The 13,095-nt window shown below is 40.8% G+C and overlaps 1 protein-coding gene across 1 annotated transcript in view; it reads left to right on the top strand.

Annotated features, from left to right (window-relative positions):
* The window catches only part of gstcd (glutathione S-transferase, C-terminal domain containing), a 52,004-nt gene that overhangs the window by 6,442 nt on the left and 32,467 nt on the right, over nucleotides 1-13,095 (top strand). The window contains exon 4 of the mRNA XM_061058504.1: nucleotides 86-179. Coding sequence (XP_060914487.1) covers nucleotides 86-179 — 94 coding nt within the window. The remainder of the gene's footprint in view (nucleotides 1-85; nucleotides 180-13,095) is intronic.

The raw sequence follows: 13,095 nt of genomic DNA, 5'->3' as shown, positions 1-13,095 counted from the left end.
CAAGGCTGAAGACGGGTTTCTATGGTAACGTGTGTATTTATGTGTGTGTTTGTGTGTGTGTGTTCCCCCCCCCCCCCCCCCCTAGGAAAATGGCATAGAGGCAGTGTTCGCTCCTCATCCTTGCCCTGCCTGGACCCTCCCATGGGAGAGTTTACCCACAGCTATCAACCCTACTGAAGGTAAAGTCAAATTTGTGCCCGGTGGCTCCTTTTTTTGCTTCTCCATTTTTGAGTGTCCTTTTCTGCCCTTCTGACTTCCACTTCCTTTTCAGCTTGAGATTAAATGTTAAATGATTTCCATTTTTTAAAAGTATCTTCTTTTTTCCTCTACTTTCACCGCTCCCACCTTGTCTTAAATCTCCTCCTGTCATCATGTTAATCGCCCTCGTCTCTAACTGACCTCCCCACTCACTCTCTTTTTTGCGATTTACAACTTTTATCGATACTGTATATGGAGCCAGAGTGTGGAATGTGCATAAATATTTGGATAAGGCTCCCACTCTTACTGTAGCCTGGTGATTTTCAGTGGCACCTCACCTCACCGCCCCCGCCTCCCCCTCCCACCCACCGCCTGAAAACAAAAATATTAGCCCCTGACACATCGCAGAGCTCTCAGCTGGATGAGCTTCCCCATGAGGCCTCCTAATTAATTTTAAAGTGCTCATCTCGCCGATTTCATGTGTGGAAAAGTCTGTGGCGTAGAAACAACCGACTCGGCTCAGGAGAAACACACAAATGTGCACACACTGGAGGCGCAAACAAATAATGTGCAACATGGAACTTGTTCCTTAGTGGGTGCTGCTGATTGTAGTAAGAGCAGGAGCTAATTGTTGCCTCAGGTTGCACTGCTGAAGCATAGAGAAGAAATCTCTGTTTCCTCTCTCTCCCCTGCATTGCTTTTCTTCTTGTTCCTGAGATGTCTCTCTGTAGTGATGCTAAACACTCTGAGCACATGCAGAGCAGAATCTACATATCATTGGTAGTATAATTAGAAAAAGAAAGATGCTGATATAAATATTCAGTCATTTCCTTTTCTGTTTATCGTAGTGTTAAGCATTGATTTCTTGCCTCCCGTCAGTTCCACTACCTGCTGTGTTCTTCCACTTGTCAGACAACACGAGGACGTGAAACTAGAAAGCTGTTTCATTATTTTATGTTTGGATGCTTAAGTTCAGCTTCCTCCCTCCTTTCATCTCCCGTGTTTGTGCAGGCCTCGCGTTCACTTCATTACTGCTGCGGAGTCCTTAGAGTCTAAATGAACTATAGAAGAACCTTCAAACCAACCGTGAACAGAAATGAGTCGCAAATGAGCTCAGACTTTGTTTCATTTCTGTAGGACATTTTGGATCCTACAGAACCCATGATTCATTTGTATTGCTGTATCTTTCATTTCTTGTTTCTAATTATTTTTTATCGTCCATCTTGTATTTCATTGTTAATTTGATTGACTTCATATTGGTGTGAGTTAGTCTCTTAATCCTTTTGAACATTCTAACTTCAGTGTATTAGTTGTCCCCTTGCTTATGAAGCACTTTGAACTACACTTGAATTTGTCCTTAAGATGCTCTATAACAAAAAAAAACCCAGTATAGTTGATTGATTGATTGATTAATTCAACAAATCAGTACACTTCTGATTACTGTGGGTTTTTTAGAGAGAGAAGTTAGAGGAAAAACATTCACAAAAATCATTTTTTTTGTATCACTTGTTAAGTATTATTTTTCTTTGGTGTTGTGAATATTCCACACTCAGATATTGATCCAGTATGACTTCAATGATTTAGGCCCCGTTTCCACCTTGTGTTATTTCCGGGCAGTAAAGCGCTGGCTGTGCGCTCGGCAGTGTTTGCATGAAGCGTGTTCTGTGCGCTGAGAATAAAAGCGCTGCACATCTGTCCTATACATTGCCCATCAGTGTGTTCACAATGGGCAATGTATGACAGACACTGCTCCATTCATTTTTTTTACTGCATGTTTTATATTTTAGATCGTTTATTCCCTGATCCGACACGGAGCAAAGAGGATGTGGCTAAAAGACGACGCGTAGGCAGCAAAGCTACAGGGAGTTTCATACATGTGGAAAAGAGCGTCGCTGATGTCAACGGCGCCTTTCTGAAAAGTTTAAAGATTTTCAACTTGAGTGCTCGGAGCAGCCACACAAAAAGCGTGGAGCGCTCGGGAAAAAAAGATGCTGGGCGCTGCGTTTTTGCTCTCCAGGCGGCCACTCTCTGCTGCGAACGCTCTCTCCTCATTGAAACAATTGAAAAAAGACGCTGCCGGTCAGAACGAAACTCTAGGTGGACACTGGGCCTTTATGTTTATCCTGTCATTTTATTTGTTTTTGTAGTTACACAACGCAGGCAGCTATTTAAGTAAAGCGCCACTTTTTGAGCATCTTTTTGTTACCTTTTCATGGATTTTCTATTATGCTCCTTCTTCATTGTTGTAGACTCGGAGAACAATGTGTATGAAGAACTATGAGTGCCATTACCGAGAACTCAGCATGCTTGAACACCCTCAAACACAGAAGTATTAGTTCTAGTGAAAGGCACCATTTCAAATGATCGTGTATCACTTCAAGTACAACCTGCTGGAGTAGAGTCAAAACAATGGAAGACAGAAATATCTGTCTTCGTTTTCGACCACTCTGTACTGGATGTAATTTGTAAAGCCAATTGTAGTCTATTGACATATTTCCACAGAACAACTTAATAACCTCTTTTCTATCCCAGAAAGCCCCACTGACACCCGAACAGAAGTGCTCTTGACAATGTGGGCTACGGATCTATTCAGAGAGTCGGAATCATGGAGAGGGACTACATTTTAGCTGTCCCACTTTTGTCGGCACTCTACATGATAAACTGCTCTGTTGATATCTCCTCCTGCAGCATTAGGCCGGTAGGTAGGCGGCCCCGGCGCTTCAGTCCTGTGTAATTAAAGAGATGCAGAGACGAAAGGCAGCCAATTTGTCCTGAGCCCCAGCGCGTGGGCTCTCCCATCTATCTGCTCTCACAGTTTACACAAATGGCTGCACACACACCCACGTGGACAAGTACAACGGGGGAAATTGCAGCACTTTTCCCCTTACGTTTGCATAAATATTTCCATACCTGGGAAAAAAAACCCAAATGTACCACACAGTTTCACACATAAGTGTTTTAAATCTGTTTTATTTATATGTATTAGCTTGTCATTCTCAGCTAGGTGCATATACAGTTCAGTCTGCGAGTACTTGGGCAGCTTTGTTATGGCTCTTTACTCCACAGCCGTGAATTTGAAATGAAGTGCTGACGTTCAGTTTCGTTTAGAGACACATTTTTTTTAGCCCCTTTTTATGCCTTACCCCTGAAGGGTAAAATTTAATTTACACAAAAGACAGACGTGTATGTAGGCTCCTCCAAACACACTTTAAGTTTAAGCCAACTCTTCTACCTGCAGGTGAACAGAAAACATCTAAAGAATTTGTTACTTTTTGATATCTTAAGACTTTTAATATTTTAACTTCTCATCTCCTGACAATATGCCACATATTGTCCTTTTTTTTTTTTTTTTCTTGTGACCCATCTAATCCGTGTTGAGCGGTTATAAGTCCTGTAATATTCTGCTGCTCAGGTATGCACGCTGTACAGAAACAAAGGCACCTCTGTGCATGACAGCTGTTTAGATTTCTGTCCTCTTTGTTTGGAGGTTTGCTTCAGTAAATGGTGTCAGGGGCTGTCTACAGCAATGTGAATACAGCAATGTAAACAGCAATGTGAATACAGGGGCCATTGTACAGAGCAGCCAACGTCTCGTCTGCAGCACTTCACTTAATAGATGGAGGAGGAAGGAGGCAGCGGTGAGGGCAGGCTGGAATGATGGAGTGTGTGACAGTGGGAGACTGAGATAGGGGTGAGACAGCTTGAAGAGAGACAAGGGTTATGGGCAGAAAACTAAGTGGGGGGGGGGGGGGGGGTGGAGGGGGTGAATGAGACCATCAGGCATAAAAAGGGAGGGCTGGGGTTGGAAGTGCATAGTTGTCATGCTTCAGACATGCTGCTATCAGGTCCTCTAGGGTTTGTTTTGGTACATGGAGATGAGATGAGTCGCCATGTCTTTGTCTTGGGTTACAAGAGTCTGACAAAAGTTGAACTGCTGCAGTGAAAACTGGCTCTGTTTGTCTCCGTTTCCCTGCTTGAAATACAGCAGACAGGGGCGTTGAGAATTCACATATGACTGCTGGGACTTTCTTTGCGATGTTTTAGAAGCAGAAGAAAACTATTACACGGTACGGTATTTGTTAGGTAGGCTGGCTATCCCAGCTTCTATCCCACTCATGATGCATCATTAGAAAAAAAAACACCCCATGTAAGCAAGACTTCCAGCGGTGATTCCAGGAAGTTACTGTGCCAGGCCCAGAAAAAGTCTCCGTATGACATCACATTGTGATATTTACAATTCAGTATGTGCACAAAACTCTAGACAAATTACCCACCCAAAACATCTTTTTTGATATTTGTATGCTGTCCATTCCATTCTAACTTAGCGAGCATAATCTTAAATCAGCAGTGCCTGATCAATTCTGGCCAATTTCAGGCAAAAACAACAGGCAACAACTTTCCAGTGTTAAATGTTCTTAAAAACACTTCTAAGGAACTTGTTAGGAAGTAGTGATATATATAGACTGGGGCTCAGTTGTTAGAGTCGGTTGCCAACTGGGGTTCGTTCCTCAGCTCCTGCAGCAATATGTACGATGTGTCCTTGTGCAAGACACTTGACCCTGAATTGCTCCTGCTGCTTTGGTGGCGGCGTATGCATGTGTATGAATGGATTAGTTACTTCTGATGGTCACTTACATAGCAGCCTCAGTCATCAGGGTATGGGTCGGTGTGACATGGTCAGAAGACTTTAAAAGTGCTGTACAAGCTCAAGTCCAACCATATCCAGCAGATGCAGATACAGTAGAATCAATTTGTCATAGATTTTCTATGCAGGCATCTGATAACAGATGCCCGCGGTGGCTGAAAACATCACTGATGATGAGAACAGTCAGAGTGAACTAAAACAGTTCATTTATGAACACAGAAAAGGTTGTGTCATGGGCCAACCAAGTACGCATTCAATTTGGAGTATTAAGAGATCTGACTTTTAAGAATAAGACCTTGCAGGAGGTCGTCTGTTCTCTTCAGTCTTGGTACAAAAAGTTTAGTCACAAATGCACACGGAATAGCGTACGTTTGGAAAACGTCCTTCATGATAAGACCCAGCATGAAGCACAGTGTCCAATAGTAGCTAGCATGTGTTAATCTCTGCAACAGTGACTATTCAGCACTAAAATTTCTATGGAGTGTTTAGTGGTTTCACAGCATCCTGGACAGAATCTAAAGGCGGTTTAGGAAACTATGTTGCTTCAGATGAGCTGGAACATTTCCTTTTCTCATTCTCAGACATCCTCCTGCAACATCATATTTTTTGAAAGTTAAATCCCAGCAGAAATGTTAGCCACACCGATCGACTTAGCCCACGCTTTTTCTGTGCTGAGCATAAATCTAATGAGTAGTTGAACATCTGTTGTGCTTAGCTTCCTGACACCCCTCACCATATTTGGTTTGGGAATAAGAAGACCTGTAAGATGCATCAGAGCTTGGATATCAATCCAATAACAACATTGCATTGCTGAATCATGTAGGTGGATCGGTACTTTGACTTATCCTTAACTTTTTCTTTGACTTGGAATTAGAGAAGTGAAATGTGATGTGATAGGATGTGTCGATTTCATCCATTATGAAATCAGTTCAGGCATAAAATCTCAAAGTCAGATGAAGATAATTAGCTTCATTTGAGTCAAGAGTCCACACTTTTGAACTTTCCTTTACATTTGATGAATTTTCTTCCACTAAATATTGACTGAGTGCTCTAAGGACACAGTTCAGCTTCTCTCAGCTGCACTTAATCATTCATAAAGGAAGATTGAAAAATATTCTCTTGGCTTCTATTGATATTTCATTCAAATTTTAATCACACTCTGATGTTACGGTTCCCAAAGTATTTAATTGGGTTTAATCAGTGGGAGATATGCGAGGAAATAGTTTTCCTTATCGTCATATTAGTAATAGTAGTTTGAATCTGTTTAACATGAGATCATTACAGGAGATTAAACAAGATGATCATTCAGGTAGCAAATAGACTTTATAAGTGACTTCTTTTACACTTTTTTATTTAATTGTATATTTCTAGAGATGGTGGTAACAATCTTGTAAACTTGCATTCTGTTGGCAATAAATCCCAAGACAAAGCAACTGGCCTATAGTCTGATTCAAAGCTGTTCCAATCAGTAATGACATTTAATGTGATCTGTAGGTCCTCCATTCCTGGGGTCTTCCTAACTTTATGCTCTATCGTTGCCATGGTTATGTTTGTTTGAGCGTCCTGCTTCAGTCAGCTTGTTTCCTGATTGGCTATTGTTCCGTTTGACGTGACGATGTGAAGAATTTGTGTTGGGCTCTCCTCCATTGTTTTCCCCACACAACATGATTTCTGATCGTAAATATTGAACTCGTTTAACATTTACAATGTCAAATCGTAGCGGCCCTGATCGTCTTCGGAGCAGATCCAGGAGAGTAAAATCACTCTTAACACCCCTCACACCACATGAGCATCCGACAAGATAATCTTTGGAACCATCAGATAATCTGGCCTTTGCTGACTTTGGTCAGAAGGGGGGAATCAGGCCTGAAATCAGCCCGATTATCTTGTAGTGTGTATCCCTCCTAAGGTATTTAATTCTTTTGAAATCGCTGCATTTTAATCAGTTTTTTGTTTTTGAGTTTTACTGTTTTACTGTTTTACTGTTTTAGTTTTAGTGGAGGTAATTTAGGTGCCCAACAAAGGTAAGATGCACCTTGGAATCACCTCCAATATCAACAAGCTTTTCTCACAGCATAAAAAGTTGCTTTTTTGTTTTTTCGTGTGTGTGTGTGTGTGTGGTGGCAACATCTGGTCGAAGGCCTTTGTACTCTGCCACAATATGATGAATTTTCCCCTTCAGGTGCAAAGGTAACTTTTGCCCCCAAAGGAAAGAGGTGAGGGTTTGATGAAGTGGTACATCCACATTGTGATTGGTGCAGTGATTGTTTTGTGGATTGTTACGAGTTCAACTCTTTACTCCAGCCATGAACTCGTGAATGGACGAATTACACGCAAAAATGTATTGTTGTATCCAAGGTGTGTAAAGATACAGGAGACCATTCTCATCAATTAAAATGATTTTCCCCCTCTTACATGTACTGGCATGGAAGCTTTCATACTTCAATATAGCAGATGTTAATATAGTTAAATTACTTACTTGATATCCAAGCACACTTAACAGTTACAAGTGTTTGTACTTCCAATTCAAGGACAAGTTGGAATTTGTTGAAGTGAAATATTTGGGTTGGACATATTTCTTTGAACACATCTCCCTGCCTCACCTGTGGAGCAAATGCTCGTCACTTCAGTCATCTTGCGGAATTTTCAGTATGTGAACACGGCTGTTTTTTCCTGTCCAGCTGTCAGGCTGAATAAAGCTCAGCTAAGAGACACACAGCAGGCTCAGTCACAGATCTGTGTCACTGCTGGCCTGCTTTTAAACATATCCGCTTAGTTAAGAGATAATGTTGACTGATCCTCTCTCCTCTTCTCCTTCTCCCCGCTGTCTTCTTCCGCAAAATAAATTAGACTTTCTGGGGTTTTATATGTGACTTCAAACAACCGATAGGGCAATGTCGAGTCATATCACCAGATTATTCAGTAGAGTCTGACAACACGCTTGCCGTCTTTTAAGCTTTTGTAATAAAATGCCGGGGATCATAGAGTTGGTAGATACGTTTGTTGACTTTGGCCTCAGACACTTCCTGTGTTTACATGAATAAATTCAACTTATGCCATTCCTCGGTGATGTAAGAGTATCCCAAACTTCAATAAACTTACTGATCTTGTCATCTTTTAAAAGAAATTCAACTCCCAAGCTTCAGGTGCCTGTAATGAATGAAATATTCCACCATGTTCACTTTAAGATCGGAGAGTCTCAGTGTTGCAGAAGGAGATCAGTAGGATTTGCAACAGTTCTTGCAGAGCAAATAGACCAGACACATTATGATCACCTTCAACAACAAGTGTTTCACTGTAGATTTCAGACTTTTTTTCACAGTAATACTAAGACTTAAAACTGGAATAAGGGCCTACGGTCATGCTCTGTGTGTTTGGACATACAGGCACAGAGGTGCTTGAGCTAGGTGTTAAAATTAGCACGCTAACATGCCAACCTTAGAACTGCTAATCAGTAGGGCTGCGCAATTAATCGCAGTGAGCATGCTAGCAGGCTAACATTTGCTAACTTGTAGCTGTAATAAATTGTAATACACGTAGGTATTCATGTATTTGACCATAAACAAAGAACTGTACCAAATGTATGAATCCCATGATAAGCTGGATCTCTCATTTTCTTTTTCCAAAGATACAACTGAAACAATCCTCATGGGGTTAGCGGAGAAAACACTGAGGAAACAACAATGGGCTTTATCGTCTTGATATGATAAATCTTTATTTAAAAAAATGTGTTCAGGTTTTCGGATGCCTTTGAGGAGAGGTGTGTCTTTATGAGCTGTGCACACATCATGCTGTCGGCGCGTCTGTAATAGAAGGTAAACTGGCTGTTATTAAAACTCCAGATCAGAGAGTTTTCGGGAGCATATATTAATACAAATACACTGATGCAATTTCAAATGTTATTGAACATTAGTGGAAATGTCGGCGTGTTCTATCAGCCGACATTTGGTTAACACCTAATTCCACTGAGATTATTGCCCCCAGACAGCAGGCTGAGACCCTCAGATCACTCCTCTCTTTCTCCATTAATTGATCTCATTAGAGCCTTTAACTTGGAGAGTTAAGGATACGCAGTAAACATGGGACCAAGCACAACAGGCAGCCAGCTTTGTTACTCCCAATTAGAGGGATAATTGGCACTTTATTTCTACAATTCAAGTTCAAACACCTCTAAACTCCCTGGAGGGAAACCGCAAAGATTCACTATTTGCACTGATGTTTGAGCTGTGCCCATTTAAATGCAGAGCCACTGGCTGCCTTCACCATGCGCTCCTTGCAAATGTCATATCATGCATATTCATTTATCTGCTTAGTTTTGTTTTCTGCAGTAATCTCTGCTGAGGCATTGCAGGCTGGGGATGAAGCGGAGGGGCAATTTGCCTTACCTTCAACCAGCTTCCACTGGGTTTGGATTATACAGTGTTCCGCACGCCCCTTCACTCGACTCTTAATTAATTACTGATTAGTGTTTTGCGCCCTGAGCTGAATGTTAAAGCTAATATTCTCTCTGCTGGCCTTCCCTATAGAGAACAGTTGAACATGCTGTGTCTTTTCAAATCTTGTAGGTTTGGGATGTGGAAATGACATTTAAAGGCTACAACAGATTGCATGTAATAACTTCTCTGTTATCTTTCGGGTGCTGACATGTTTTGACTTTGGCTTCAAAGTGATGTGACATAGAAGTTCTTTCAGCAACACAGCACGTAGCATCCAAGATTAAAGATAAATAAAAGAAACTGGTAACATCTTCAAGACGGATTGTTCTGCACTGAATTTGTTTTATTTCTATCTCAACAATCGGTGTTCTCAAATGTTCAAAAAGTTATTTGTGTAACTGTGAAAGTCAAAGAGAATGTTATTGTTTCAAAAGTTCAACGTATTTCCATTGTGTGCTGATTTACATGAAGTATTTAGCATCTTGTTAGTATTAGTAATATATAGTATTAGTATTAGCATGTTGCGTTCACAGCACAATTCAGAAATTGCATTCTCTGGTTTACATAAAGTATTTTTCATCTTTTATTTGCTTATTATTTTCATATTGGCTTTGTAGATGGACCACAGCAAAGCAGAGGGAAAGCTCTATAAACATTGACTCTGACATTGGCCCATATCCTGATGTTTTAACAGTTGGTTGAATAGTTGTTTAGTAGTTGTCAAATGCAGTTGTCCAACAGATAAAGGTGTATCAACGGCCAAAATGTCCTGCTGAGTAATATGCCCCTAAAAGAGCTGTAACTTGGGAAGCAGCCCGGGTTGCAACAGAGCAGACTAATCAGAGAAGTCTATGTTACATTGTTGATATTTAGAGTAAAGCCTGACCGATTAATCAGACAGCCGATAATATCTGCCGATATTAGCATTTCAAGTGACTTCTGTATCGACTAATTTTATTACAGATATACTCCAATATTATTATTATTATTATTATTACCAATAGCATTTAATTTTAGTATCATTGTTTTACAATAGCATTTATCTTTCTGGCTGTCACCAGCAGAGGGCGCTATATGGATTACAACACGCATTATTATTCTCCAGAGGGTCAAGCGGTGATACCTGCCCAGTTACTTTCCACTTGAGTGACCATCTTGACTTCTTTATGCTGTATATCTTTTCCAGAAGTGTTTGATAAGTGATTGACGCAATAAATGTGTATATCTAAATCTGTCTATCTCAATTAATCGTGAATAGATTTAAGAAAGATGTAGGCGGATATATCGGTGTGACTTTTTTCCCTCCCTAATATCGGTATCGACCCCAAAAATCTCATATCGGTCGGGCCCCAATGTAGAGGTTGCATTAAAACTATGAAAGTCAAAATAAAGATGCTGATACAGACGATCAGACGCAGATCAGCATTTTATCCTGTGTTAGGATGCAGTGTAGAAAATTAAAGTTGTCCACTGCAGTCTTGAACCAATCCAATGAGCACCTCGTGGCTGAAAACAGTAACATGAAACTTTTATTTGGAAAGATGCTCAGAACATCTGTCACTTTCTTTTGCACAATTTGTGGCTTGGCGTGTCGTGTAATACATGTTCAGACTGTTTGTAATTACAGGGAACACTTCACGGAGCACGTCTGAGTAAAAAGCACTCGTGTGTGTGTGTGTGTTTTATATTTGTTCTTGTCAGGTTTTTTTCTGCTGGGTTTGTTCTCTTCATATCTCTCCTTCTTTCATCTTTTTATGTTTTGATATTATTTGTACTCTTCAGGTTTTCAATTCATTTGTCCCCTTTTTCTCTTACCCTTTTTTGTTTTACCTGTCAATCTCTGCATGCCTGCGTACTTTCAATTCTTATTACATTTTAATACCCAACATTTTCACTGTTTGCTCAGACTAAAAGTCCTCTTCATATGTAAAGGGCATATTATACTCTTTATGTGTTCTTAGAAACTAAAGCATTTGAAGCATTTTTTCCTTGTCCGCCTCTGTATTTGTTCTTCCCCTCCTCTAACAAACTAATCTAACTGGAATTTCTCATTCTGTGGGCACAAAAAGGGCTCCGAGCTTATTATGATGTTCTGTTCCTGGTGAACAGTGTAATAGATGATGTGTCATATTTGGTTTCAGTGTGTATGCGGTGATGTTGAAGGGACCCACCCAGGTGCCCTCATATGATTGGGCTCATAAGAGCGCTGTTTATGGACTGTTGGCGTGCACAGGCTCCGTTTGCTGTGTTTCTGCGTCTCATTGTTTTCCCTCCATGTTTTCCTCACCCACACGGTGTAGGCTTACACTGTTATAGGGGTGACTTGGCATCTGTGTGAGTGAGTGTGTGTTTTGTCTGTAGCTGCTTCTCTAGAGCATTGAATAATAAACATATCAGCTAGAGACCTCCATTCATCGTGTTCACACGGCCGCCTGTTCCTCTGACATGATGCTCGGGGTGGCAGATATTGTTGTTCTACTTTCATCCAGGTTGTAATTCATGTTGAGTTCGGGTACCCAACAATTAGCATCATTTTACACAAAAACTAAATGAGAAACTGAAAATAGTGAAGTGTTAATCAAATTGAAAGTGTTTGATAATAACTGTCAGAAACCCAACATCTACTGTATACGACTAACAACCAGAAATTTAGCACTTAGACATTATAACAGAATTTGAGTTCCCCCCCCTCTGTTTTACATCAGAGGAAAATGAGAAAATGACTTCCATGTGAATAGCTCTACCTCTTCACATTCTGAGAACTGTAATGACTCTTAGATTAATAATTGTACTCATATGGCTGGTATGACTCCTCAGAGTTCTTCAAATTAGTGATATTGTTTTATGTTTGTAAGAAATGCGAGCAGAAAGTGAGTTTCCTGACATTGTGTTGAAGTGCAACAACTGGAGGGCAGAAGTAGTTAGTTCATTCTTTCTGTTAGTGTGCAGGTGGGCTGAGTAAACAGAGTAATGATTCATCTAAACCCTGCTCTAATCATCCAAAGGACACATGATGTTTTTGTGGCCAATCTTTAATCCCTTGATTCTTGTCCCACTTTCTAAATAAGAATACAATCTGTGCTGTGCCAAGACATGCAGAAAGAATAAGGCAATAGATGCAAGCGAAGACCAGCACATACCGTCTGTCTCTAACACTGCAGATAACACATCATTATCTCATAGCAATGTATTAAAAGCAGTCAAGACATATTTCAAACACTATGAATCTCTCTCTCTGCTGTGACAGTGAAAGCTTAAAACTCAGAGTTTAGGGGGAATCCCTTTCTTTCTCTCAGTTGGGCGGCCCTGTATGTGGCACCCAAATGTTTTAGTGAGAAATCCAGGCTGAGCTGAGACACCCGCAGGCCAACCCTTTCTGTATTCTTGAGTTAGCACCGCGAGGCGAAGGCTAAAAGCCATGCGAGCTGGAACATTTTTTACAAAGGTGGCAGGCCAGAAGACGTTGACACGGCCCTCCACAGATGCCAGTGTTGTGCCACTTACTCCCTGAATTTGACAGCGCCGGCCGAGCACAGAGATCAGATTTGAAGGGGATGAGCGTGCACAGAATGGAAACATACAGTTCAGTTTGTGAGAGCAGTTGTCAGGAGAGGTTTGCAGGATGCATAACAAGAAGGAACAGCTGGACATCGCAAACTTTCTTTTCAGAAAATATCTAAAGCAAGTCATGATATTATTTAAACTTAAAGGGCCAGATTTACTAAAGGTTTGTGTGCAAACTTGATACCACCAGCAAAAAAAAGTGCTATCTGATCTACTAACTGCGTGCAGAGAGGATTGCATCTTTCAAATGAG

The sequence above is a fragment of the Labrus mixtus genome, chromosome 2 (genome assembly GCF_963584025.1).
Source record: "Labrus mixtus chromosome 2, fLabMix1.1, whole genome shotgun sequence".
Lineage (NCBI taxonomy): Eukaryota > Metazoa > Chordata > Actinopteri > Labriformes > Labridae > Labrus > Labrus mixtus.
The sequence above is the reverse complement of the archived record's forward strand: the minus strand, read 5'-3'. Positions and strand labels throughout refer to the sequence as shown.